Consider the following 25,833-nt stretch of genomic DNA (forward strand, 5'->3'; position numbering starts at 1 on the left):
TGGAGGGTGCTGGTTTGAGCAATGATACATGAAAGACAGGGTGTATCCGCAATGACTGGGGCAAGCACACCTTCACGTTCACGGGACCCATACACTTGGTAATTCGATAGGGGCCCATGTACTTGGGATGGAACACACTGTTCTTTCGAAACCTCATGTTTCTTGTGGATATCCAGACGTAGTCTCCAGTGCGGTACAGTGGCCCGGGCCTTCTCTTCCTGTCTGCCGCAGCCTTGTATCTTCTCTTGGCCTCTATTAGGACAGCCCTTGAGCGCATCAACGTGTCTTTTATGTGTGCCACCCTGTCCGCTGTGGCGGGAATCCTGTCCTCTCTGAACGGATGTAGAAATGGCAAGAACCTGGGATGTTGGCCATAGTTGCTATAGAACGGAGATGACTGTGTGGAGCTGTGAGTGGCGTTGTTATAGGCTATCTCTGCAACCCATAGCAAGTCGACCCATTCTTCCCTGCCCTGGTCCACAAAACATCGCAGATACTGTTTGAGCGTTTGGTTCAGGCGCTCGGTTTGGCCGTCCGTTTGAGGGTGGTAGCTGGTGGACAGGGCGGTCTTAACATGCAGCGCAGTGCACCAAGTCTTCCAAAATTGCGCAGTAAACTGCGACCCCCGGTCCGACACGATCACCCCAGGTAATCCATGCAGTCGTACCACATTCTTGAGGAGTAGTGACGCCAATTCCCCGGCCGTAGGGACTCTCTTGCAGGGGATGAAGTGCCCCATTTTCGTCAAGTAATCCACCACCACCAGTATTGCCGTCATCCCCTGGTCTACCGGTAGGCCCACCACGAAGTCCAGTGATATGCTATCCCATGGTCTATCCGGGGTCGGAAGTGGATGTAAGAGCCCTTGGGTTCGGCCATGGTCGGCCTTCATGGTAGCACACGTAGGACACTCCTGTCCCCACCTCCTGACATCCACTCTCATGGTTGGCCACCAGAAATGCCGTCCCATGCTAGCCACCGTTTTTTCAAAGCCCAAATGACCTGCGCATGGAGAGTCATGGCACCAGATGAATGCTTGTTTCCTTAGCCTAGGCGTGGGTATCAATAGGCACCTGCCCTTCAGGGGTATCCCGTCCTTCAGCTGCCATTCTCTGTGACTGAGGAGCCACCTCCGCCATGCGAATGACCTGATCCCTCTCTTTATTCCCCTCAGGAAAGTATCCGGTTGGATAACCCCCAATACCATCCTCGGGGAAATGATGGAATGCTCGGTCGCAGGCAATGGTTCCTTAACTGCAGATTGACGGGACAGGGCGTCCGCTTTCCGGTTTTCCGTCCCCGGCCGATATGTGATGCGGAAGTTGAACCCCGCAAAGAAGATCATCCACCGCAGCTGTCTGGGAGAAAGGTGTCTTGTGGCCGTCATGAACTGTAGGTTCCGATGGTCCGTGTACACCGATACCACATGTCTTGCCCCCATCAACCAATGCCTCCATTCGGTGAAGGCCTCCTTGATTGCGAGAAGCTCCTTCTCCGCAATATGGTAGTTGCGTTCGGCGTCGTTGAGTTTGCGGGACATGTACGCAACGGGATGAAGCACCCCTGTGTCGTGGTTGCGTTGGGACAAGATAGCCCCCAGCGCCACATCCGATGCGTCCGCTTCCACCACGTAGGGGAGATCCGGATCGGGGTGAGCCAACACCGGTGCCTTACCAAAGGCGCTTTTCAGGGCCTCAAAGGCTTTGTTCGCTTCAGGGGACCAGACAAACTCCTTGGACTTCCTCAGTAGCTGTGTGATTGGGGCCACCAATCCTGAAAATCCATCTATAAACCGCCTGTAAAAGTTGGCGAAGCCAATGAAACTTTGGACGTCCTTCACGCTTTGGGGCACCGGCCATTCTTTCACCGCCTTGATCTTTCGTTCTGCCATCTCCTGTCCCTCTGGACTCAGCATCACTCCGAGGAATTCCACGGATGTGACATGGAAGTCACACTTGCTGAGTTTACAAAACAGCATGTTTTCCCTCAGCTTTTGGAGCACAGCTTTGACGTGGTGTACGTGCTCCTCCACACTGGACGAATAGATGAGGATGTCGTCGATATATACGACCACGTAGATATCCAACTCCTCTCTGAATACCTCATTCAAAAAGTACTGAAAGGCTGGCGGAGCGTTGCACAGACCGAACGGCATGACGAGGTACTCAAAAAGGCCGAACCTGGTCTTAAAGGCGGTCTTCCACTCGTCTCCGTCCCTCATGCGCACCAGATGGTATGCCCCTTTCAAATCCAACTTGGTGTAGATACGAGCTTTCTTGACCTGTTCCAGGAGTACACTGATGAGAGGCAAGGGGTACCGATTCTTTACGGTTATCGCATTCAATGCCCTAAAGTCCACACAGGCTCTCAGCTCCCCATTAGCCTTCGGGATGAAGAAGAGTGGCGAGGCGGCCGGAGACTTGGACGGGCGGATGAATCCTAGCTTGAGGAGTTTATCCAGGTACCCCCGGAGATGCACGTTTTCAGGCTCCGTCAGGGCATACAGCCTGCCGCTGGGAACGCTGGCCCCTGGCACCAGGTCGATCTGGCAGTCAAACTGTCTATGCGGTGGTAGCACTTCCGCCTTCACCTCATCAAATACATCCTCAAAACTGTGATAAGCCTGGGGGAGAGCCACATCTTTTTCTGCCGCTGTAGCCACCGTCTGACTCCCGCTCTCATCTGCGTCAAGGGATTCCGTTCCTATTCCACAATGCAGGATGCAATACGGTGACGTCAGTTCGATGCGATGTGTTGGCCAATCCACAGAGGGGTTGTGTTTCTGTAGCCACGGCAATCCCAATATGACGCCATATTGGGGCGCTCGGATGATGTTAAAATCGATTTGTTCCAAATGGTTCCTCCCACATCTCATCGGAAGGACCCCCGTGTGCTGCCCGATGGGCCCCGTCACCAATCGTCTTCCGTCTACAGCATAGACGTCTTCGGGTACAGCTTTGGGAAGAAGCACTAGCCCTAGCCTGCATGCCTCGTTGTGGTCCATAAACATGCCAGTGGCCCCTGAATCCACCATGGCCACAACGGGTATCCACTGGTCATGCACTCCCACGTGCACCGTGAGAAACAGGTGTCGTTGTCCCTTAGTGACCGAGTTGGAAAGTGAAGGGATGGATGAGTGACTCCGAGATGCCCCTTCTTTGGTCTGGGAGTCCTCTAGTTTTCCGCCGGTACGTCCACCACGGCTGTTACCGACCGGTTGGCCCGATAACGTGACGTCTTCGGTTTGGCAGGGCATTCACGTACGTAGTGGCCTTTTTTGCCACAATATAGGCACAATCCTTGTTTACGGCGTGACTCTTTCTCCGTGGCTGTGAGGCTCGCTCGTATTGCGCCGATGTCCATGGGTTCTCCCTTGGATGCGGTGGAAGTTTCAGGACTTCCCACTGTCACATAGGAAGGAAGGGATTTTCCTTTTCTCCCATGATCCCCCTTTCTTTCACTTAGCCTATGTTCCAGCCGTAATACCAGGTTGATAAGGCCCTCACATGTCTTGGGTTGTGGGTCAATATGAGCCACGGCGTCCTTGAGCTCATCGCACAGCCCGTGATGGAAGAGCGCCGTCTGTTTAGCAACAGGCCACTTGGTTTCCGCAACCAGCCTTCGGAACGCGTTGAGATACTGCACCAGGTCGTTGGATCCCTGTCTCAACTCAAGCATTTCACGGTCCGCCGTGTACGAGTCAGCCCTTCTGTCGAAGACCTTCAGGAATTCCTCGCGAAAAGCACCCCAATCACATAAGATGGGGTCGTCCCTGCTCACCAGAGGTACGGCCCATTGTGCCGCGTTTCCAGCCAAATAGGATATAAGGAAAGCCACACGAGCCTGACTCGTGGGGAACGCCCTTGGTTTGCATGATAAATGTAGCGCCACTTGTGTGAGGAATACCTGCACTGTGTTAGGATCCCCACTGTACCTCTCTGGTGTTGCCAAGGGGACGGCTACCGGCATTTCCACTACTACCGCAGGGGTCTGGTTCGTGAGGGAGGTGCTGGGCGTGAGGGGGTCCAATTGGATAGCATCCAGTCTGGCTTTTACATCGGCTGTTTCTTGCCTGGAGGCAGCCAATTCAATTTGCACGGTCGCTAAAGCAGCCAGCACATCATCAAGTGTTGCCATGTCTGTTATCGACCGGGAGACAGTTAGTGTTATTAAGGTCGGATATTTTGTAACGCCCTGAACGTCTCAGGATCGTTTAACAGACACGATAATGAGAACGCAACCACTTGTGAAGGTTTAGTTATTTTAATGAAGGCAAAAATAATACAAGGAATAAACAAAGGTTATAGTCACTGGAATCCTCCAGGCTAAGTACGTTACCAGCCCACAGCACGGATGGTCCTAACCGTCCTCTGCATATACGCCGATCTCGGCGTATGCCAACAGAGGGCAGAAATGAAATGGCCGACAATGCCAATCGGTAGGCTGTGAGGGGCACGAAGAGTGTTGGGGAGAATCGAGGAGTCAGGGAAACACCCAGCCGGGGTCTCTACCTGAAGGGAGCAGCCGCTCAACCTCTTCCTCAGACTGCACCGGGACGCGGAGTCACCTCCTGGTGATGCGTCACCGATACCCCAATCACAAGCAAAGAAGACTGAACCGAGAGCAGCCGCTCGATCGATCCTGTGGACTTCCGAGTCTGTAACGCGGCAAACACCTCCTGGTGTGCGTTACAGCTGGCAGTCCCTGTATCTCTGGTCGGGCTGGGAGTTACGACTCCAACCAGCAAAAGCGCCACTGCGCTTTGACTCAGCCGAGTCAAAAAAAGCGAAGCTCAATGGTTATCCGGTAGAGCTTCCGGGTCCTTCACAGGTGACGATGGGGCAAGACACGGCCCAGGGAGTAACGACTCGACCTACCTCCGTTCTTGCCTTACTGGAGCACCACTCCTGAACACTGCTCTTCACTAAGCAGGTACGTCGGTGTAAACACAATATCCGACAGCGTTGTACCTCCCGGTTCCTCCCTTTATAGGGCGTGTTTTCCTTGTGTTATGTAACAGCTCTCCTGTTTACATAAGGGCGTGTTTTCCTTGAGTTATGTAACAGCTCTCCTGTTTACATAAGGGCGTGTTTTCCTTGAGTTATGTAACAGCTCTCCTGTTTACATAAGGGCGTGTTTTCCTTGAGTTATGTAACAGCTCTCCTGTTTACATAAGGGCGTGTTTTCCTTGAGTTATGTAACAGCTCTCCTGTTTACATAACCTCTCAACCGCTAAGCATCCTGGGAGATGTAGTCCGCTTTCGCTGGTTACCGTTTTCCTCCCCTCGCATGACAGGAATTCTTGACAGACCTCTTTTATCATGCACCCTCTCTCCTGAAGATCTGTGGATTCTTGTTGGAGGGACAGTGACCTCTGCAGTACTGTCCAGCCTGCCCTGGTGTGGCATTGACCTCTTTTATCATGCACCCTCTCTCCTGAAGATCTTTGGATTCTTGTTGGAGGGACAGTGACCTCTGCAGTACTGTCCAGCCTGCCCTGGTGTGGCATTGAACCCCTTTTATCATGCACCCTCTCTCCTGGAGATCTTTGGATTCTTGTTGGAGGGACAGTGACCTCTGCAGTACTGTCCAGCCTGCCCTGGTGTGGCATTGACCTCTTTTATCATGCACCCTCGCTCCTGGAGATCCTTGGATTCTTGTTGGAGGGACAGTGACCTCTGCAGTACTGTCCAGCCTTCCCTGGTGTGGCATTGACCTCTTTTATCATGCACCCTCTCTCCTGGAGATCTTTGGATTCTTGTTGGAGGGACAGTGACCTCTGCAGTACTGTCCAGCCTTCCCTGGTGTGGCATTGACCTCTTTTATCATGCACCCTCTCTCCTGGAGATCTTTGGATTCTTGTTGGAGGGACAGTGACCTCTGCAGTACTGTCCAGCCTGCCCTGGTGTGGCATTGAACCCCTTTTATCATTCACACTCACTCCTGGAGATCTTTGGAGTCTTGTTGGAGGGACAGTGACCTCTACAGTACTGTCCAGCCTTCCCTGGTGTGGCATTGACCTCTTTTATCATGCACCCTCTCTCCTGGAGATCTTTGGATTCTTGTTGGAGGGACAGTGACCTCTGCAGTACTGTCCAGCCTTCCCTGGTGTGGCATTGAACCCCTTTTATCATGCACCCTCTCTCCTAGAGATCTTTGGATTCTTGTTGGAGGGACAGTGACCTCTGCAGTACTGTCCAGCCTTCCCTGGTGTAGCATTGACCTCTTTTATCATGCACCCTCTCTCCTGGAGATCTTTGGATTTTCGTTGGAGGGACAGTGACCTCTGCAGTACTGTCCAGCCTGCCCTGGTATGGCATTGACCTCTTTTATCATGCACCCTCTCTCCTGGAGATCTTTGGATTCTTGTTGGAGGGATAGTGACCTCTGCAGTACTGTCCAGCCTGCCCTGGTGTGGCATTGACCTCTTTTATCATGCACCCTCTCTCCTGGAGATCTTTGGATTCTTGTTGGAGGGACAGTGACCTCTGCAGTACTGTCCAGCCTGCCCTGGTGTGGCATTGACCTCTTTTATCATGCACCCTCTCTCCTGGAGATCTTTGGATTCTTGTTGGAGGGACAGTGACCTCTGCAGTACTGTCCAGCCTGCCCTGGTGTGGCATTGACCTCTTTTATCATGCGCCCTCGCTCCTGGAGATCCTTGGATTCTTGTTGGAGGGACAGTGACCTCTGCAGTACTGTCCAGCCTGCCCTGGTGTGGCATTGACCTCTTTTATCATTCACACTCACTCCTGGAGATCTTTGGAGTCTTGTTGGAGGGACAGTGACCTCTGCAGTACTGTCCAGCCTTCCCTGGTGTGGCATTGACCTCTTTTATCATGCACCCTCTCTCCTGGAGATCTTTGGATTCTTGTTGGAGGGACAGTGACCTCTGCAGTACTGTCCAGCCTTCCCTGGTGTGGCATTGACCTCTTTTATCATGCACCCTCTCTCCTGGAGATCTTTGGATTCTTGTTGGAGGGACAGTGACCTCTGCAGTACTGTCCAGCCTGCCCTGGTGTGGCATTGAACCCCTTTTATCATTCACACTCACTCCTGGAGATCTTTGGAGTCTTGTTGGAGGGACAGTGACCTCTGCAGTACTGTCCAGCCTTCCCTGGTGTGGCATTGACCTCTTTTATCATGCACCCTCTCTCCTGAAGATCTTTGGATTCTTGTTGGAGGGACAGTGACCTCTGCAGTACTGTCCAGCCTTCCCTGGTGTGGCATTGACCTCTTTTATCATGCACCCTCTCTCCTGGAGATATTTGGATTCTTGTTGGAGGGACAGTGACCTCTGCAGTACTGTCCAGCCTGCCCTGGTGTGGCATTGACCTCTTTTATCATGCACCCTCTCTCCTGGAGATCTTTGGATTCTTGTTGGAGGGACAGTGACCTCTGCAGTACTGTCCAGCCTTCCCTGGTGTGGCATTGACCTCTTTTTATCATGCACCCTCTCTCCTGAAGATCTTTGGATTCTTGTTGGAGGGACAGTGACCTCTGCAGTACTGTCCAGCCTTCCCTGGTGTGGCATTGACCTCTTTTATCATGCACCCTCTCTCCTGGAGATCTTTGGATTCTTGTTGGAGGGACTGTGACCTCTGCAGTACTTTCCAGCCTGCCCTGGTGTGGCATTGAACCCCTTTTATCATTCACACTCTCTCCTGGAGATCTTTGGATTCTTGTTGGAGGGACAGTGACCTCTGCAGTACTGTCCAGCCTGCCCTGGTGTGGCATTGACCTCTTTTATCATGCACCCTCTCTCCTGAAGATCTGTGGATTCTTGTTGGAGGGACAGTGACCTCTGCAGTACTGTCCAGCCAGCCCTGGTGTGGCATTGAACCCCTTTTATCCTGTGCCCTCTCTCCTGGAGATGTCAGTCAGGAAACCCTTCGGCCGCAGCTGAACAGGAGCACATACCATCTGTCTTTGAGTTTGAAAGCGTGCGGCATAAGGCGTGCTGGATTCCAGGTATGGTTTGAGGATAACCCTGAACGAGCCTTGATCCATGCCCGAGGATTCTCCAGTTATCACTTTAGCGTGAGAACAGAGTGTTACCCACAACGATGCTCCCAGAGCACTCTACCAGTCGAGTCAGACATCCTCCAGCTGATCTTCACTGCTAATGCAGCTACATCTTAGCTAGGTCAAGCAGTGCGACCTTATCCAAAGAACAGTGAACTTATGTTGAGAATATATTAATTGAGATTGCCATGTGCCTTTAGTGTGCAGTTTCAGCTTTCCCCGGTACCCTCAGTAATGGTCTTTCAAGGCTAATCCCATTCCAAGATGTCTACCACTTCTACACTTGATTGCAGGGCCTTCCAATCTCAGCCTCAGATATCCCGCTTCCTTGCAATGTTGTAGTCCTGATTAGCTCTACCCCACCATTCCCCACACTGCTCCAGGAATGTACTCCTCTCTTGAATGTCTTCTTCAAAGGGGTCCACTGCTGCCCCTGGTGCAGATCACAGCCACCAAGGTGATCGATAATCATGAGCCACTTACTGGCACCTCGTCAAATGTTTGTATATTAGACTGCCTCCTTCATCGTGGCATTTTGTTGTTGCAGCCTGCCCTGGTCGATGATCTCTGAGCCTCTCGCAGGCATCATAGCCTAGGTCAGTACATCCGCTTGTCCCTTCACTGTAGAACGTCATTGATTCTGCCCGTCCCTCCAATGCCACGCCAAAGTGCTGCAACATGCTGCCACTGCTTGCACAGCCCAACACTCCTTGTCCACCTATCCAGCCGTTCCTCATAGTACCCTGCTACAACAGGAGAAGAGACATGCCTGGTTATGTGCCCTTAAACTTCAGGTCTGCCCCTGCCTACAAGGGGCATCAGATGAGTCACGGTTCACAGGCAGCGCATTTGCACTCCGTGAAGCATAGGAAAAACCCCAACTAGAAATCTCTTGAGGATTTATGGGGCTTGTTGGTGCAAGAGCTCCATCAAACTGCCTGTGCTGTCTTGGGTGCGAAGCCACACCCCTCTACCATCTGTTTTTAAAACTCAGTAAGGATCAGCATTTTCCATGAATCCTCCATTCCCTGCTCCAATGCAACAGTAAATCCTTATACTGCTGCTTACACATTCTCAGTGTTGACTTTAGGCCAGAGTCCAAATGGATTTCCTCCACTGTGAAGGCTTCGTGCAGTCCTCAGTTCTCCATTACCCTTTTTGGGCTTTTTTAGCCAAGTGGGATAGACCCTGCTAAACCTATAACCAGAGCTTCAGGTGTAAGCAGGGATTAATAATGCAAGTGAGCGGCCTCCATATGATAAATGAGTTTGGAATAATGCTCCTTGATAAGAAATATCAGCCAAGTAATTTATCAGAACATCTGATGAAGACAACGCACGTATTGACAACTATGCCTCTTAAGGCCCTTTTGTTCTCTTCTTTAGTTTGATGCCGTTTCCCCAAGACCGTTGCCTTCACCGCCGCTCAACGTGAAACGAGTCGGAGTACGGAAGACCCGCAGCAATGCCGATGAGCATTCTCGTGCAGTCTGTGACTCCAGCAGTTCCTCAAAAAGTGCTGAAGTCATGGCTTCAAAGGTTTGTATCATTGGGTTTCTCAAATCTTCAGTATAAGTACAAGACATTTGAAATATTAACAACTTGTTGAACTGTTACAATACCAAGGTGAGAGAATGTGCGAACTCTTCCCACGGTTTCTGTGCTCCTTATATTTTGCTGTTACGCAAGTTAATGGTTTAACATTACGTTCAGCTTCTTCTTTGTGCCGGGTCGCCATCTGCAGCCGCTGAGAGCTGGGGAGGTAGGGCTTGAGGGCTCCGAAAACCTCCACTGTTAGTGGCCAGGCATGGAGCAGGGTACGAGCCCAATGAAACAGAAATTCAAACTTTGCCTCCCAGAACCTCCCAGCTATCTGCATGTGGGTCACAGTAAATGGGAGTCTGTTTTATTAGTAGTTACACTGCTCTGTTGGTGTGGTGGGAAAGAGGGAAGGTTCAGTGAAAGAAGTGGCTCAATAGGTTGGACAGAATTCTAGCGCTGGGTATCTGTGTTTTGGCATTGGGAAGAGATCGTGAATACTCCGATTCTGCACAGACTGTCTTCCGCTTTGTAAGTTAGCCAGAGTCCTGGAGCAGATGGAAGCATAAAGTCTCTTTCATCCAAGAACCCCCCCCCCCATAGGCCACTGTTCCCAATGTAATAACCGCATGTACTGTTTCCCATGTATGAAGCACATGCTCTGGGTCACACTGATCAGACACCGTTCTCTTGTTAACCTTAAGTCACATTTCCTTGAATTAGGAGAGACTAATCTCTCCACCAATGTTCCTTCTAGTTATTTCCCCCCCCTGTGTGAGGCAATACACTGTTGGCGGCCACACCTTTCTTTCCTTCTTGAGCATGCAATACACTACTCTGTGATGATTGCAAGTGGCAGGCCAGGCCCGCGTTTTACAAAAAATGGTACTGCATTGTACATTTTAAAGCATATTTTCAAGAAATCTCAACTAAAAAGCAAACTGCTTTCAAGACTGCTATCAAGGGGAGCTCATAAAATCATTAGTACTCGTCAGTATTCTCAGAAGCACTGTCCTCTGCAGCAGAAAGAATATTTACTTATTAAGAGCTACATATTTATCACAAGCTGTGTAGAACATGTCCGTGGTCAATTAGAAATGACGGATATCTGAAAAAACAAGATTGCAGCATCAATATGGACAGTGGGAACTCATGCAGAAGAAATATCACCCATCATACATTTTGTGAAAGGAGATCTAATATTCATGACAATAACAATAGCGAAACTCCTATAAGAATACACTGTGAATTTCTGTGTCTCTACTTTGCTGATCAGTTGATGTCTCTATGGAGATGCACACAGTATTTTACTTGCCCTTCCGTTTATGTACCACAGAATGCTCGTCAATCAATTAATGTACCACAGAATGCCTGTCAAACAGTTAATGCACCACAGAATGCCTGTCAAACAGTTATGGCACCACAGAATGCCTGTCAAACAGTTAATTCACCACAGAATGCCTGTCAAACCGTTAATGCACCACAGAATGCCTGTCCAACAGTTAATGTACCACAGAATTCCTGTCAAACAGTTAATTCACCACAGAATGCCTGTCAAACAGTTAATGCACCACAGAATGCCTGTCAAACAGTTAATGCACCACAGAATTCATGTCCAACAGTTAATGTACCACAGAATGCCTGTCAAACAGTCTTATCCTCTTTCTCCCTTCTCTCTTTCCATTCTACCGTGGTCCATTAACATATGTCCCTCCCCAAACTTCTCTCATTCATACTTCTCCAGTCTTACTCTCAATCTTTCATGCTTAGTCTATAGTTGCTCACACTCCGTCATCCGCTCGCTCGCTCATTCATTTGTTGGAAGCTACCGCAGTGCCTTTACACCCACTTTCTCACTCACCTTGACTCGCATAGTCTTTATCTCGCACATTGTCTTAACTCCCTCAGTATTTATTTGTTGCTCACTAACTTTTCATCTGTGCTCACTATCTCGCTCAATCACTTTCACTTCTTTTTGCTCTTGTGCACTTATTCATACTCACTCACCATGTCACTTAATCACTCTCACACTTGTCACTCTAGCTTCGTATCACCATGCAGATATCAGAAATGCTCATACCCACGAAGAAGGAAGTGGCATTGTAAAAATGCATGTTAATGTGATATTAAAGTCATTATAACTTTACATGATATACAAGGAGTATATTTGACTGTTTCCAGGGTTTTAACGCCACCTTTCAGAACCTGATCCCCAAACACAAACTACTCATGAAATGTGCCATCTCGTGTTCCACATAGCAGTGTCAACTGGTACTTTTAAAAGGCAGTTAAGACAGTGAATCACCAGTGCACATGAGAGAGTGCTAGAAACCCCTGGCAGAACTGGATGATTCTGATATGTGCTGAGAGTGAAACGAGGCTGGTGTGTTTTTCACACCAAGAATCACATTCGTGTCCACCTTGATGTATCCTAAGGTGTCCCAGGCTGTGAAGGAATCAACATGCATTTAAAAGAACGAGGGGTGGAATGGTTGGTGGATGAGACCGAAGGAGCTTGGGTCTGCAGAGGGATTCAAGAGAGATCAAAAAGCATTGTGAAATGCTGGTAGCCAGAGCAAGACTTAAAAGCATGAGCAATGAGAAAAGCAGCACATAGAATGCTTTATTTTCTTACCTCTGAGAAATGAGACTGCCTTTCCAGTTTCTTTCTAATTCTGCTTTCCACGCAGCCTGCAAAGATCTCTTCACTTTTTCAGCCTCTCTGTTTTTTGTTGTACATTAAGTTTTAGCTTATCATGTGTCTGGTAATAAGCAGCAGCAGTGAATACTCCTGGGTGCAGTCAGTAGTGTAGTAGCATGTAAATATCTGATAGAGCCATCTAGCCGAAGGCCCCGCAGGAGCGGCGCATAAAACGTCTGATGGTGCGGTTGTCGCAGACCTCTACCTCCCTCCCTCCCTGCGGTGTTGGTCATCCTCCCAATCCAGGGGTTGTTCCCGTGAGCCCCGCTCTTCTGCCAGTAGTCGACTGCAGCGGTCCCAGTCTCCGACTACCTCTCATGGTAAGCGGCGTCGTAAGAAATCAAAGTCACTGGCCTCTGTGGCTCCTTTGACTCGTGGGGTGGATCATGGCTGCGATCTGGCGTCGTTCACAAGCCTCCTGCCCTTTCCTGGAGTCGGGACGACCTAGAATCAAATGCAAGCGTACTATAAGGCTCTCCATATTGTCTTTGGGCCCTCGTCTCCTTCTGGAGCGTCTGCAGGCCCCAAGGAGGTCGTAGGTGCATTAACTGCATCATTGCCGATGGGTTCACCCTCGGGAGCAGTTACAGTCTTGGACACAGAGACGTCGGTGCACAGTGTTTCATGACCCAACTAGTGACGTCAGTCGACTCCGATGTGATGTCAATTTCCCAACGGCCATGGCGCCGGAGGACTGCGAGCCGGAATCAGTGCACGACACCACTGTGCGCCTAGTGGGGTCGGCTTCACCTCGGCACCTTACATCAGAGCCGACGCCGACTAACTTTTTCCCCACTTCCCAGGCGGACGTTGGTACGTGTTGGCACCACCCGATGCCGGTAATGGAGCTGTTTTCAGTGCCAATGGTTTCTGTGGGGGTTTCACAGTTACAATTGGAGGAAGAATTCCCCTTAGAGCAGCCAATGCTTGTGGCTCCTCCTATGGTGGACAGCTGGATTGCTGAGCTGGGTGAAGCCAGCGGGCTTGATTCATCCCCTGCTTCATCTCTTATCGCCTCCTGGCCTTGCCTCGGAAGCCAGTTCTTCTTTGACAGATGTTTTACGAAGAGTGGCTGAGGTATTACATTTCACTCTGCCTACTGTGGGGAAGGCTACTGACCCTCTCATGGAGGGCCTTCACCCCAGCCAGTTGGGAGTTGAACTAGTACTCCTCTTTTGCAAGGCATTGTCTGATATTTTATTGGGGGCATGGGCAAAACCTGAGTCAGGTGTACCAGTGGACCATGCTATTGCCCACAAATAACGCCCTGCCCCAGGGTATCCTGCTTGCCTTATACGACTGCCGACCCACCGCAGCTTTCTGATCCAGGCCATTACGGCGTCCCCTGAGATGGAGAACCTTCCCCACTCCCCCCTTGATAAGGAGTCCAGGCGGCAAAATTCTTGCGGAAAATACATTTTTTCATATTCTAGTGCGGCATTATGCACCACCAGCCCGATTTGTGTCTTCTGACTTTTTCTCCTTGCCTTGTGGGACTCCCTGGCACAGCTTTTACCCTTGTTCCCAAAGGCTAACAAGGACTAGTTGATCCAATTGATCTTCGAGGCGGGTAAACTGCTCATCAGGTGTGGAATGGACTCCACTGATTCCATTGGTCGAGCCATAGTGTCAGCTGTGGCATTTTGCCAACACGCCTGGATTTTCAGATGCTGTCCAGACAGCCGTGCTTGACATTCCATTTGATAGGTTTCATCTTTTTAGCTCTTGAGCAGATGCGGCCTTATGTAAATTTCGAGCTAGCTGAGGAGGGCCACACCCGTAGCTTGCCCCCCTCCCAGACTTTTCCTTCATATTGCAACGCCATATATGCATTTTGTGGCGTTGTTCGCCAGATCAGTGTCTTACCCTGGTCTCTGGTTCTGCTTTGAGACCCTGTAGAGGGGCTTCCTCCACTGGCCAGTGGGGTTCTTTGGATGCGACTGTGAGTCCCTTATCAAGCGATTCCCATTGGCATTGTGTGATGTGTGATATTGGCCACTCGAGCTTATGGCTCCTTTTTTCTATCCCTGGGCTGTGGCTCAGGACTTGTTATCCTGCCCTTTCTATTGCATTGGAAATCTTGTTTTCTGGTTCAGTTCCTTGGCAGCCTTTTTTCCTCCCTTGGGGGTTCTATCACATATCAATGGTACGCAGTTTTAGCTACTACACTCTCTTGGAGTTGTCTCCTTCGGTACCTTTGATTGTTACAATGACGATACGTTGTCTTGCGGAGGATTTTTATGCATTACCTCCGTTAGATAGGTTTTTCCCTGTTGGCTGTTTCCACCTTGTGGATTTTGTCACGCACGCCAGTGTTGCGCTATGCCACCTCTCCTAGCTACAGGAAGGATTGGTGAGTTTCATGGAACCTTGTTGTCCCGAAGCTTGTGTTTCGAGAGCGCCTTCATGTGGTCATGTGCCTGTGGTGTGACAGGCCCCTCCCATGCAGGGGGTCCAGTCCCCCCACTGGCGGCAAAGTGTCAGAGGGTTATCTTTCCAACCACGGGCGGTACAAGCCTCCCCAAGCAGGGGGCTTAAGTTCCTCTGATGTTGGGAAATATCCGGGATCCTCAGGTACTGACAGTCCCCACTGCAGCGGACGCTCAGCAGGGTCAGCCTGGTTGGCGTTTTGATTGTGGAACAACTTAGTTTTTCCTGTTTTTCCTTCCGACCAACTCCACGGTTATTCCATGACCTACTTTCCTCCCTCACGGTCGTTGCATGACCTGTTGTTCTTTCCTCCTGGATGTTATGAGAAGTGCTCTCCTTGCCTCATGGCTGTTGAGCGATCCTTGTATGAACATCTGTTCTATATGTACTTTCAATTTCATGGTTGCTCACCTGATGAGGATTGCTTCCTCCTCTGTCTTGTGGGAGTCTTTCTTCTGGATATTCCGTTTGGTGATTGGGGAATACTCAGTCTTCCCTTTTTGTTGTCTAGGTCTAATTATTGGTACGTGCTTTTGGACAAACGCTTTCCTTCATGTTTTCCCCTGTGGAAAGTACATGCCTGTGGATATTCTTCTAGCAGACAATGTTGCCTTGTGCTCTGGCCTATTCTGTTCTTGGAGAGTTCACCCCCACCCCCTCCTTCTCCCCACCCATCCTCTTTTATGGGTGGTACTCGGGGCGTTGTCAATGTGCCTTAAAGTTTGGCAGGATTCTTCGGACAGCGGCATGCATTACCTGAATAGGTATACCTCTAAGCAAGTGTCTAGTTTTCCATGGGCTTTTGGCCACGTTGTGCGCCTCCTTTTGGTTTACAAAAAAATAATAATCATAATAAATAAATAAATAGGAAAATTAGAAGAGAAGGACAGAGAATGAAACGTTCTCCATGTTAGAACCCTTCTTTGTTTGATGTCTGTCTCGTTGTTCTAGGGCCTTGCCCTACTTGATTTAAAGGGGTGTGTTAATGGTGGCCCTCCTTCTATTGCTCCTTTCAAGACCGGAGCCTTATGGGTTCTACCGTCCCCATTGATAGTGTACTTGGGGTTCACATTCGTTCCCTGACGGTAGTCAGGTGATTTGTGTGGAATTCAGTTTCCCCTTTATTCCCAGACTCGGTTTTACCTTGCCAGGATTTCCTGACTTTTCTTGAGGCCAGGCGCTGTAGCTTAGAGGCAGTGTCCGGTGCTATCGATGTCTCTTTTTTTTCCCCCCACCTAGCTGTGGAGACTTATCTGAAAGAAAGACGTAGTGATAGATTCCTTACCTTAGAATTACCCCCGGGCGTCAAACTGGATCCGGAAAGTTTTCGTCAGCAGTACCCCTGCGCGTCGGTAGGCATTGTCGTGCGGCTCCGCGTGCGTCGTTGTCGCTGAGATGGCGTCGCTGGAGCTACTTAGACGCACCCACACGCGCTGACGTCAGTTCTTTCTTTTTCCAAGCCAGCAAGCGCAGAATCGGGAAGAGCAAGTACCCCAGTCACTTTTTGACTGAGTTTTTTCGAGGCCTTTTGTCTCACTTTTTTCGAGTCGATAGACTCCTGGTGTCGTAGGGATGCCCGGCTTTAAGACCTGTGGGGACTGTCACCGCATGATGTCGGTAACGGACCCACACCGCATGTGTCTCTACTGCCTGGGGCATGACCACGACTCCAAGTCGTGCCCCGACTGCCGGGCCATGGCGCCGAAGACTTTGCGGGAGCGGTCCTGAAAGTTGCTGGAAGTCCGGCAGTCGGCTCCGTGCCGCTCAAGGTCCCGGTCCCGTGGGAGGTCGAGGGACCGGTCGCGGAGCCATCACCATCATTCCTCTGGATCTAAGTCTGCGCAGTCGGGGTCAGGTAAGTCGAAGCATTCCAAAAAGAAGCCGAAGAAGCGTCGTCGCTCCTCGACCTAAACAGCCCGTCACGGCTGAGGGTGCGAGTGGTACCGCCGGCCTACCCGCCCTTTCCGGGTCCGTCAGCGACGCCTGCTCAGGTGCAAGAGTTTCTTGCTGCCACGGCCCAACTCTGAGCCATCTGGCCCCGTGGTGCGCCTACGGGCCCCGCGAGCCCGACTGGGGGCCCTGCCCTTCCATCACCGGTGGCTCCGGATCCCGGGTTACACCGGTTGACCTCATAACACCTCCACCGGTATCGACCCCTCCTCCGGCACCACCTCCGACGTCATCCGGTGCCACTGTCGACCCCAGTTTCAGCCCTGAATCAGACACGGCACCGGATCGGCATCGCTTGATGCCAATTCTGACGCTGATGGGGCCTTTTTACCCCTATGTCCGTCCTCCTTATTTTCAGCCTGTTTCACAGACTTCGGAGGAAGGGGAGGACTGGGAGGGGTCTGATGACCCTCTCACACAACAGTGTGATTATGATCCGAACTGGGCAGAGGATTTGGGGGATGCCAATGGTCTTGACACCTCACCTGACCTTGGCATGCTGTCTCCTCCTACCATGGCTACGGAGTTGGGAGCCAGTTACGCAGTGGTGTTGCGTAGGGCAGCCGAGGCCCTCCACCTTGAACTCCCGACAGTGGCCATCAGGACTAACCTCCTGACAGAAATGCTTCAGCCGGAGGCAACCTCTTCAGAGCCCTTGCTGCCTTTTAATGACGCACTTTCTGACGTTCTTTTGGGCGCTTGGTCCAGGCTCAACACAGGGGCTCCTGTGGACAGGAACGTGGCCCGACGCCATCGCCCGGCTCCGGGCGACCCCCTCTTTCTCTCCCAACACCCCACTCCCGAGAGCTTGGTTGTCCAAGCCTCTGCTTCCCAGAGCGCGTTCCCTTCCACACTTCCGGATAGGGAATCCAAGAAGCTGGAGCTGCTTGGCAAGAAACTGTTTTCATCTGCCAGCTTAGGGCTGCGGTCGTTGAACACCGCATGCCTCTTGGGCTGTTATTCCCACTCTATGTGGGATATGGTTGCGCAGGTGCTGCCCAACTGTCCGGAGGAGGCACAGACAGTACTCTCCCAAGCTATTGCAGCTAAGAGAGACGCAGCAAAGTTCACTATTCGTTGTGGGCTTGATACCGTCGACTCACTAGGCAGGGCGATTTCCATGACAGTGGCGCTTCGGCGCCATGCCTGGCTGAGGACAACTGGCTTCTCAGGGGATGTCCAGAACACTTTGATGGACGTGCCCTTTGATCGCATTCGCCTTTTTGGCAATAAAGCGGATAGTGCGTTGGAGTGCTTTAAGGACTCACAGGCTACGGCCAAGTCTTTAGGCCTGTCGGCCACTCGCCCTCCTCCGCCATTTGCTTTTCGCTCCTTTCGTGATCACGGAAGGGGTGCCCCAACACATTAGTTCCAGAGCCACAGGCCTGCGCAGCAACATCCTCAGCACGGATCAGTCCACCTCCACCCCCGCAGCATTCACTGCAAAGCCTTCCTAGTCTGACCTTTCAGGCCCATCAAACGCCAGTGGGTGGCAGAATTCGCCATCATCTCCCCCACTGGCGCACCATCACGTCGTACAGGTGGGTTTTGCAAATTGTCCGAAGGGGCTACTCCCTCCCCTTCGAGACTTCACCTCCAGCCATGCCACCTCAGCACCACCGCATGTCGGGGACCATCTTGCGCTTCTTCAGCAGGAAGTCATGGCCCTCTTGGCCATGGAGGCCATCGAGCGAGTTCCTGGGCCCGAAGTAGCTCGTGGTTGTTATTCCCACTACTTTCTGGTCCCCAAGAAGGACAAGGGCCTGCGTCCTTTCTTAGACCTTCGGAACGTCAATTGCTTCCTCGGGAGGGAGAAGTTCAAGATGCTCACACTTGCTCAGGTCTTGTCTGCCCTAGACCCGCAAGACTGGTTGGTAGCGTTGGACCTGCAGGACGCTTACTTTCATAGCCCTGTCCTGCCGACCCACCGACGTTACCTGCGGTTCACGGTATGCCACAAGCACTTTCAGTTCACTGTGCTCCCTTTTGGCCTTACCAGCGGCCCTCGGGTGTTCACGAAAGTGATGCCGGTGGTCACAGCTCATATGCGCAGATCAGGGTTTCTAGTCTTCCCCTATCTCGATGACTGGTTGTTGAAGGCGGGCTCACCCAAGGCAGTCGTCTCCCACCTCCAGACTACAGCTGACCTCCTGCATTTGCTGGGGTTCTCCATCAACGTGCCGAAGTCGCACCTGATTCCCTCTTCAGAAGCTCCTCTTCATCGGAGCGGTTCTGTACTCGGCGCATTTTCGGGTCTATCCTCCTGAGCAGCAAGTCCGGGACATTCAGACTATGATTCCGATCTTTCAGTCTCTATCCCGGGTTACAGTCAGGATGACTCTCCGGCTACTGGGCCTGATGGCCTCCTGCATCCTGTAGGTGGATCATGCCAGATGGCATATGCGGGCTCTGCAGTGGGACCTGAAGTTCCAGTGGGCACAGCATCAGGGCAACCTGTCCGATCATGTCCAGATCACGACAGGTACTGCGCGACAATTGCAGTGGTGGCTCACGATTCGTGATTGGGTCAATTGCAGATCCCTCTCCTTGCCCCAACCGGAGGACACAGTTGTGACGGATGCTTCCCTTCTGGGATGGGGCGGCCACATGGGAGAGGCGGAGATCAGAGGACTCTGGTCTCCGGCGGAGTCCCAGCTCCATATCAAACTTCTGGAGCTTCGGGCTATCCGACTTGCACTGAAGGCATTCCTTCCCTCTGCCAAGGGGAGAGCAGTGCAGGTGTTCACAGACAACACCACCGCCATGTGGTACTGCAACAAACAAGGTGGAGTTGTGGACCCTATGTCAGGAGGCCCTGCGCCTCTAGACATGGCTGGAACATCCGGCATTTCCCTGGTGGTTCAACACCTGGCAGGTTCACTGAATGCCAGGGCAGACGTACTCAGCCACAGGTGCATGATGGATCACGAATTGCGTCTTCACTCGGACGTGGCGCAAGGTCTGTTTCAGCAGTGGGGAGAGCCTTGATAGATCTATTCGCCACTGAAGAGAATGTGCAATGTCCTCAGTTCTGCGCATTGGAATTTCCAAGGCAGCACTCGCTAGGCAACGCTTTTCGTCGCAAGTGGAGTTGACACCACTTCTACCCAGAGTGCTGGAGAAGATCAAGCGCGACCAGGCCCAAGTCATTCCTTTTCTTTCTTTTTTTTTTTTTAAATCTTTTTAATAACCAATTGTCAGTTTCAAGAAAATACAGCATCGTCATCGATAACGCCTTGTATATATCTTCTGTACCGTACTACTTCAACTTCAAGCAATAATTATACCAGTATGGTACCCGTATGTTCTCAATCCTTCGTACATCTCTTCCCCTTCCCCCACTCTCTTTTAACTCTGTCAGCACCCAATTGCCCCTGTAAGACTCCCATTGTTGCCATATTTTCCCCCATTTCTTGGGGCATTCCCTACTTTTGTATATGGTCTTTTCTGCGGCCGAGCACCAGTCCATATTCCTTTTCCATTGTGTTGCCGTTGGTGCCTGTGCCGCCCCCCACGCTTTGGCGATATTTCTTTTGGCAACTATTGCAGCAACCAATAGCCACATTTTTAGGTATTTGGGCCACTGCTGCTCCCCCGAGACACAAAGTACATGCCAGCGGGCTCAAGTGGAACCTCTTGGTCCACCACTACCGACTTTATCCACGTCACCCGTCACCAGTAACCCTGGATAATCTGGCAGTTCCATATCATATGGAAGAATGTTCCCCTTTGATTACACCCCTTTTGACAATTCTCCGTGGGAGTGCGTCCCAACTTAAACATGAGTACACTGGTGGAGTAAGATCTGTAGATGATTCTCAGTTGGACCAGCCTAAACCATGCACAAATCGCTACTTCTCCAGGACTTTGTATCACCTCCGCCCAGTCATTATCCTCTAGTAGGATCCCATTCGATTCCCAGGACTCCCTTAGCTTTATCAGGAGATCCGGGGCATTATTGATTATCTTTCTATAGGTACATGACCGTGCTTTTTCCGGTATTGGGTCAAGTAATAGTCTATCCTCAAGTGGGCTATATTCAGGTATGTGCTCCCCCTCCTTTATGTACCTACCCAAAGCATGTCGCAACTGTAGGTATCTATAATGTTCTGTTGCTGCGAGCTGGTAGTCAGTTTGTAGTTCCTGGAAGGTGAGTATATGTTGCCTCCGCCATACATCTCCCAGGTGTATTATATCTATTAGTTTCCATTTCCAGAATCCCCGCAAGCCACCTACTTCTTGGAGCATGTCACTTTCCCACAGGGGGGTCTGTTCCGTTAGTTTGTCTGCCCAATTCAAATACCGATTAGCTTTTAACCACATGGGCCCATGTCATTCTTGTGGCTCCGGACTGGGCTCGAAGAGTATGGTACCCCGAGCTACTCAGCATGGCTATTGATCCTCCGATCTGACTGCCTCTTCGGGAGTATCTTCTGTCGCAGCAGCAGGGGACGGTCCTCCACCCGAACCTGTCCAGCCTCCACCTCCTTGCGCGGAGATTGAGCGGCGGCAGTTGACGTCTTTTGACCTGCCTCCTGAAGTCTGTAATGTAATCTTGGCAGCCAGGCATCTCTCCACTAAAACGGTATACGCCTGCCGGTGGATTAAATGTGTGGCTTGGTGCACAGCAAAGGCTGTGGATCCCCTTTCTTCCCCTCTTTCAGAGGTCCTTCTATTTCTCCTTTCTTTGGCCCGGCAGGGCTCTGCTCTGGGCACTATCAAGGGCTATCTCTCGGCCATTTCAGCCTTTTTACAGCTTCCAGATCAGCCTTTCCTTTTCAAGTCCCTTGTTGTAAATAGATTCTTAAAAGGCATTACTCATCTTTTCCCTCCTGTTCCTTTCATAATGCCTCAGTGGGACTTGAACCTGGTTCTGACATCTCTTATATGTGCTCCCTTTGAGCCACTTCAAAACTGTCCTCTTTGTCTTCTTACTTTAAAGACCGCTTTCCTGGTGGCTATCACCTCTGCCAGAAGAGTGAGTGAGCTCCAGGCCCTATCTTCTAAACCTCCTTTTCTCTCTGTCCATCCGGACAAAGTTGTTCTAAGGACTCGTCCATCTTTTCTGCCAAAGGTTGTCACTGCCTTTCACATCGGGCAGACCATCACTTTGCCTACCTTCTTTCCGCCTCCGCATCCCTCAAAAGAGGAAGGGAGGCTCCACCGTCTGGACCCAAAATGTGCGCTCTCATTCTACCTCAACCGCACACAACAGTTCCCGGTGGATGATCAGCTCTTTGTTGGCTATGTGGGCGCCAAGAAAGGCCGGGCTGTGCACAGGCGGATCATCTCTCGGTGGGTCGTTCTGTGCATTAAGGCTTGTTATTCTTTGGCTAAAAAGGAGCCTCCGGTGGGGCTACGTGCCCATTCTACTAGGGCGACGGCAGCCACTACTGCTTTGGGACGGGGTGTTCCCTTGCATGACATCTGTCAGGCAGCTACGTGGGCCTCGCTGCACACGTTTACCAAACATTACTGCCTGGACAGCCAAGTCCAGAGAGACGGCTTCTTTGGCCGTTCTGTTCTTCAGGACTTCTTGATGTGAGCTTGGTTCGCAGACCCACCACCGGGGTTGGTATTGCTTGGGTATACATTCTAAGGTAAGGAATCTATCACTACGTGTTTCTTTCAGATGCACAAGTTACTTACCTTCGGTAACGATATATCTATAAGAAACATTAGTAGTGGTAGATTCCTTACCGCCCCACCCATCCTCCCTGTTCTGCAAACTGATTTCTAGTGTTAAGGTCATCCCTTTCAGGGCCCTAGTTTCATGGCACCAGTGGTCAGTTTCTTGCATGGCTCTGCGTTCCTGTCGCGGAAAGTCGTGTACACAACGGACGTCAGCGCGCATGGGCACGTCTAAGTAGCTCCAGCGATTTCATCTCGGCGCCAACAATGCACGCGGAGCCGGACGACAATCCCTACCGACGCCCAGGGGTACTGCTGACGAAAACTTTCCGGATCCAGTCTGACGACTGGGGGTAATTCTAAGGTAAGGAATCTACCACTACTAATGTTTCTTACATATATATCGTTACCGAAGATAGATAACTTGTGCATTACAATTTCTTGTACTTCGATGGATTCCATTTGCACTTTTTCTTCATATCTTGGTTTCTTCTTTCCACTTAACAATCTGTTTTGGTTCCTTTTAGTGGCTACTTTCTTTAATCTAAGATGGATTCCACCCTACGGTTAGAAAGGCCTGGTGGCTCAGTCCTTTATTATACACATTGCGACTTCTCTGCCCTTTCTAGTGATCATCTACTCATGTTCCATTGGGCCAATCCGCCTTTCGTTTAATTGGATCCATGTCTATTTTCCTTGGAGTTGGGTTGTCACGGTACTTCGGTACTTCTATGCCTGAGGAAACATGCGCCCTGCTCTTGGTGCAGATTCCTTGTTGCGTTTTTGTTTTGGTCGTTACCACCTTGAGAAGAGGTTCTCTCGTCCTTATCCTTTCCCACTGAGGTGTGGCCGATTTTATCTTGGTCAGCTGGTCCTCCTGGACCTTTTGTGGGATGGGTTCCAGAACCTCTTCCTAGAGATTATGGCTATGGTATCTAATTCACAAGTTAAGGAATCTGCAGCTAGAGGTCTCTATCCGATGAAGAAGTTACTTACCTTCGGTAACGATGTAGCTGATAGAGACATAGCCTAGCCGCAGATTCCTTAACGCCCCGCCCATCCTCCGTGCACTGCGAATTACCTTTAGGTCTGCTCTTGGCGTTTTAGTTCACTTCCTGATTCCATAACTTTTGACATGGGAGTGTTTTTACCCTTTTTTTCCCTTTATACTCCTGTCGTGATGGGATACTCCAGTTCCACTAATCTGGTCTCCTGACCTTGTATGAAGCCTCCCCCCCCCCCTTTCTCTGGGTATAGGGGGGAGGGAGTTCTGCCTTTTCCGGCTGGTATATGGTTTAGGGTGTGGGTGGTATTTCTCTTGTGTACTGTGGCATGCTTCTCTGTGCAGTGTCCCTCGTGACTTGTGCTTCATTGGCCTTTGCCTTTAGGGTTTTCTATGGTATTATCATACCCTTTCTTCCCCCTTTTTTCGTTGTTGTGGTAAAGAGTTTTCATCTTTTAGCACACTGATTCTACAGCCAGTTTCAATGTCTCTGTGTTCCGCGCAGAAAGTTTCACAGAAGAAGCTGACGTTAGCACGCTGGAGGGGACTTGTATGGCTCAGTTGACTTCATTTCCGCAGAAGACATTGTACTGAGCCATGCGCGCCGCCCCTTGGTGCACAGAGGTACTGCTAAGTAAAATTTCCAGATCTAGTCTGACGCCTGGGGAGAATTCACAAGTTAAGGAATCTGCGGCGAGATTATGTCTCTACCAGATACATGGTTACCGAAGGTAAGTAACTTGTTCATCTCATCCTGTGATCTCTTGATCCATAGGAAGTTCAGCCTGAGTCCTCTCATGATTCTGAGTCTCCAGTATCTGGTGGTCGCTGGTCTTTCTGCGAGTTCTGGGGGCTTCCTGTGAGAGTATGGATTTTGCTTTCATATTTTAGCCCAATTTAAGTCTCTGTCCTTCGGTCCTTTTCTGTGGTCACAGTGTCTCTACTTTGTCTTCAGTTATTTGAGGCTCTTTACTGTCAGCAGGTATTCAGTTGTGGCTCTTCTCTGGGGCCCTTTAGCCTTTCATGTTGCTTTGTGCTCGTCATAGGGTATTGGCGTGGGTTTACACATTTGTGTATCATTTTTCTCTGTCAGATTCCGATTGTGTGTTTCCGGGTTTCTATTATTTCTCCTGGAATGTTCATCTTCGGATCTGGCCTGTGGAGTTCCTCAATAGCAACCCCAGGTCTCGTTTTGCTGGGTTTTTAATTAGGAAGTATTTTCTATGATACCCGAGTCAGACATATGGTTTAGTAAATTCTGACTGAGAACTCAACCCTCACTTCTTACAATTTATGACTAGGATACATCTTAGCCTGAACATTCAGATTCAGCTTTACAAACCCAATTTATTCTACTTTTTAGCGAGCATACCATGTAATATTCAAGAGAACTACTTCACTTGAGGAATTTGAGAGATTGTACTGAATTGGCTTGAAATGATTTCCAGAACATGACATGTGTTAGCTATCCATCGTGCGTAATCCAAGTGTAAAACTAGAAACTATGTTGATGATTTTTTGGCTGTCACATTGTGATCTTTCAAAAGTATGTCTGGATCAATCTTTGCATCAGAAATAAAACTTAGTTATTACAGATTTATGAATTAAGGATTATGGACTTTTTGGCACATCACAATGACAGCATTTCATTAAGCTTCACTGAGGACCTTGTTAATGAACTTGTAAACTTTAACTTATCGCTTAAATCTGTGCTGTATACTTTGGTAAATTAGAAACTGAATTTATAAACTTTGTTCATGGTCTGATTTATATAATACATTACTTCAAGTGTGCTCTCACATCCATTCCAGCCCACTCTCTATTTCTGTCGGCCTTCTTTGCAGATGCAGCACGTTTGCCCTCTATTCAGTCCAACCTCTTCACTGTGTCCTAGACCAAGCTCTAAGGTAGTTCTTCCAGATTTTCACCAGCCTCCTAAGCGCTGCCAACTTCCCTGAGCCTCTGTCACTGCTCCATGGAGGAGGGCGCTGAGCCAGGTATAACATTTTAGTGTGCTGACTCGCTCATATTGCTACCTCGCTAGGAGCTGTCCAATTACAAGGCAGTGTGTAGTATGCTCCATAATTATATCTTTTATCATGCTGACACCAAGTTTTCCACTCCTCCATTTAAAGAGAGCACTGGCTAAGCATCCCTGCTCTAATGGGGCTGTTCTCGCTTCATCTTATTCACCTTCTTAGTACCTTTAGCAGGAGGCATCAGTCTACATGTTAGCACACTTGTTTTCCCAGTGCCCCTGAGTCGCCCCAACTCCGCTCTCCTGTGTGACATTTGAGCCTCATTGAAGCTCCACCTAATCGGTGCCCCTGATTCCCTCGCCGCCCCAGCTACCTGTCTAGTGTGACCGGTAGCTAGGCAATGGGCCTCCCGCCATTCCTCTCAGCCTACGATGCTAGGACATCACAAGCCTTGCCCCACCCACAACCCCAGCCTTCTTATTGCTGCCCATGCGCCGAAGGCGTTCCAAAGCCAAGCCCGTACACACCTCGACTGTGCCCAGTGCCAGAACCCTTTGCCCACCGACCGTCCAACCC

General features: G+C 50.3%; 1 protein-coding gene across 3 annotated transcripts in view; it reads left to right on the top strand.

Moving 5' to 3' along the window:
- NEK4 (NIMA related kinase 4) overlaps window positions 1–25,833 on the top strand; it is a 532,367-nt gene that overhangs the window by 228,259 nt on the left and 278,275 nt on the right. For 2 of the 3 annotated variants that reach the window (XM_085624188.1, XM_085624190.1), the window contains exon 10: window positions 9,411–9,563. The exons of the other annotated variant lie outside the window; for it this stretch is intronic. In XM_085624188.1, the coding sequence (XP_085480314.1) occupies window positions 9,411–9,563 (153 nt within the window). The remainder of the gene's footprint in view (window positions 1–9,410; window positions 9,564–25,833) is intronic. 3 annotated transcript variants of the gene reach the window in all.

Source organism: Triturus cristatus, chromosome 9, assembly GCF_964204655.1.
Source record: "Triturus cristatus chromosome 9, aTriCri1.1, whole genome shotgun sequence".
In the NCBI taxonomy this organism is placed as follows: Eukaryota; Metazoa; Chordata; class Amphibia; order Caudata; family Salamandridae; genus Triturus; species Triturus cristatus.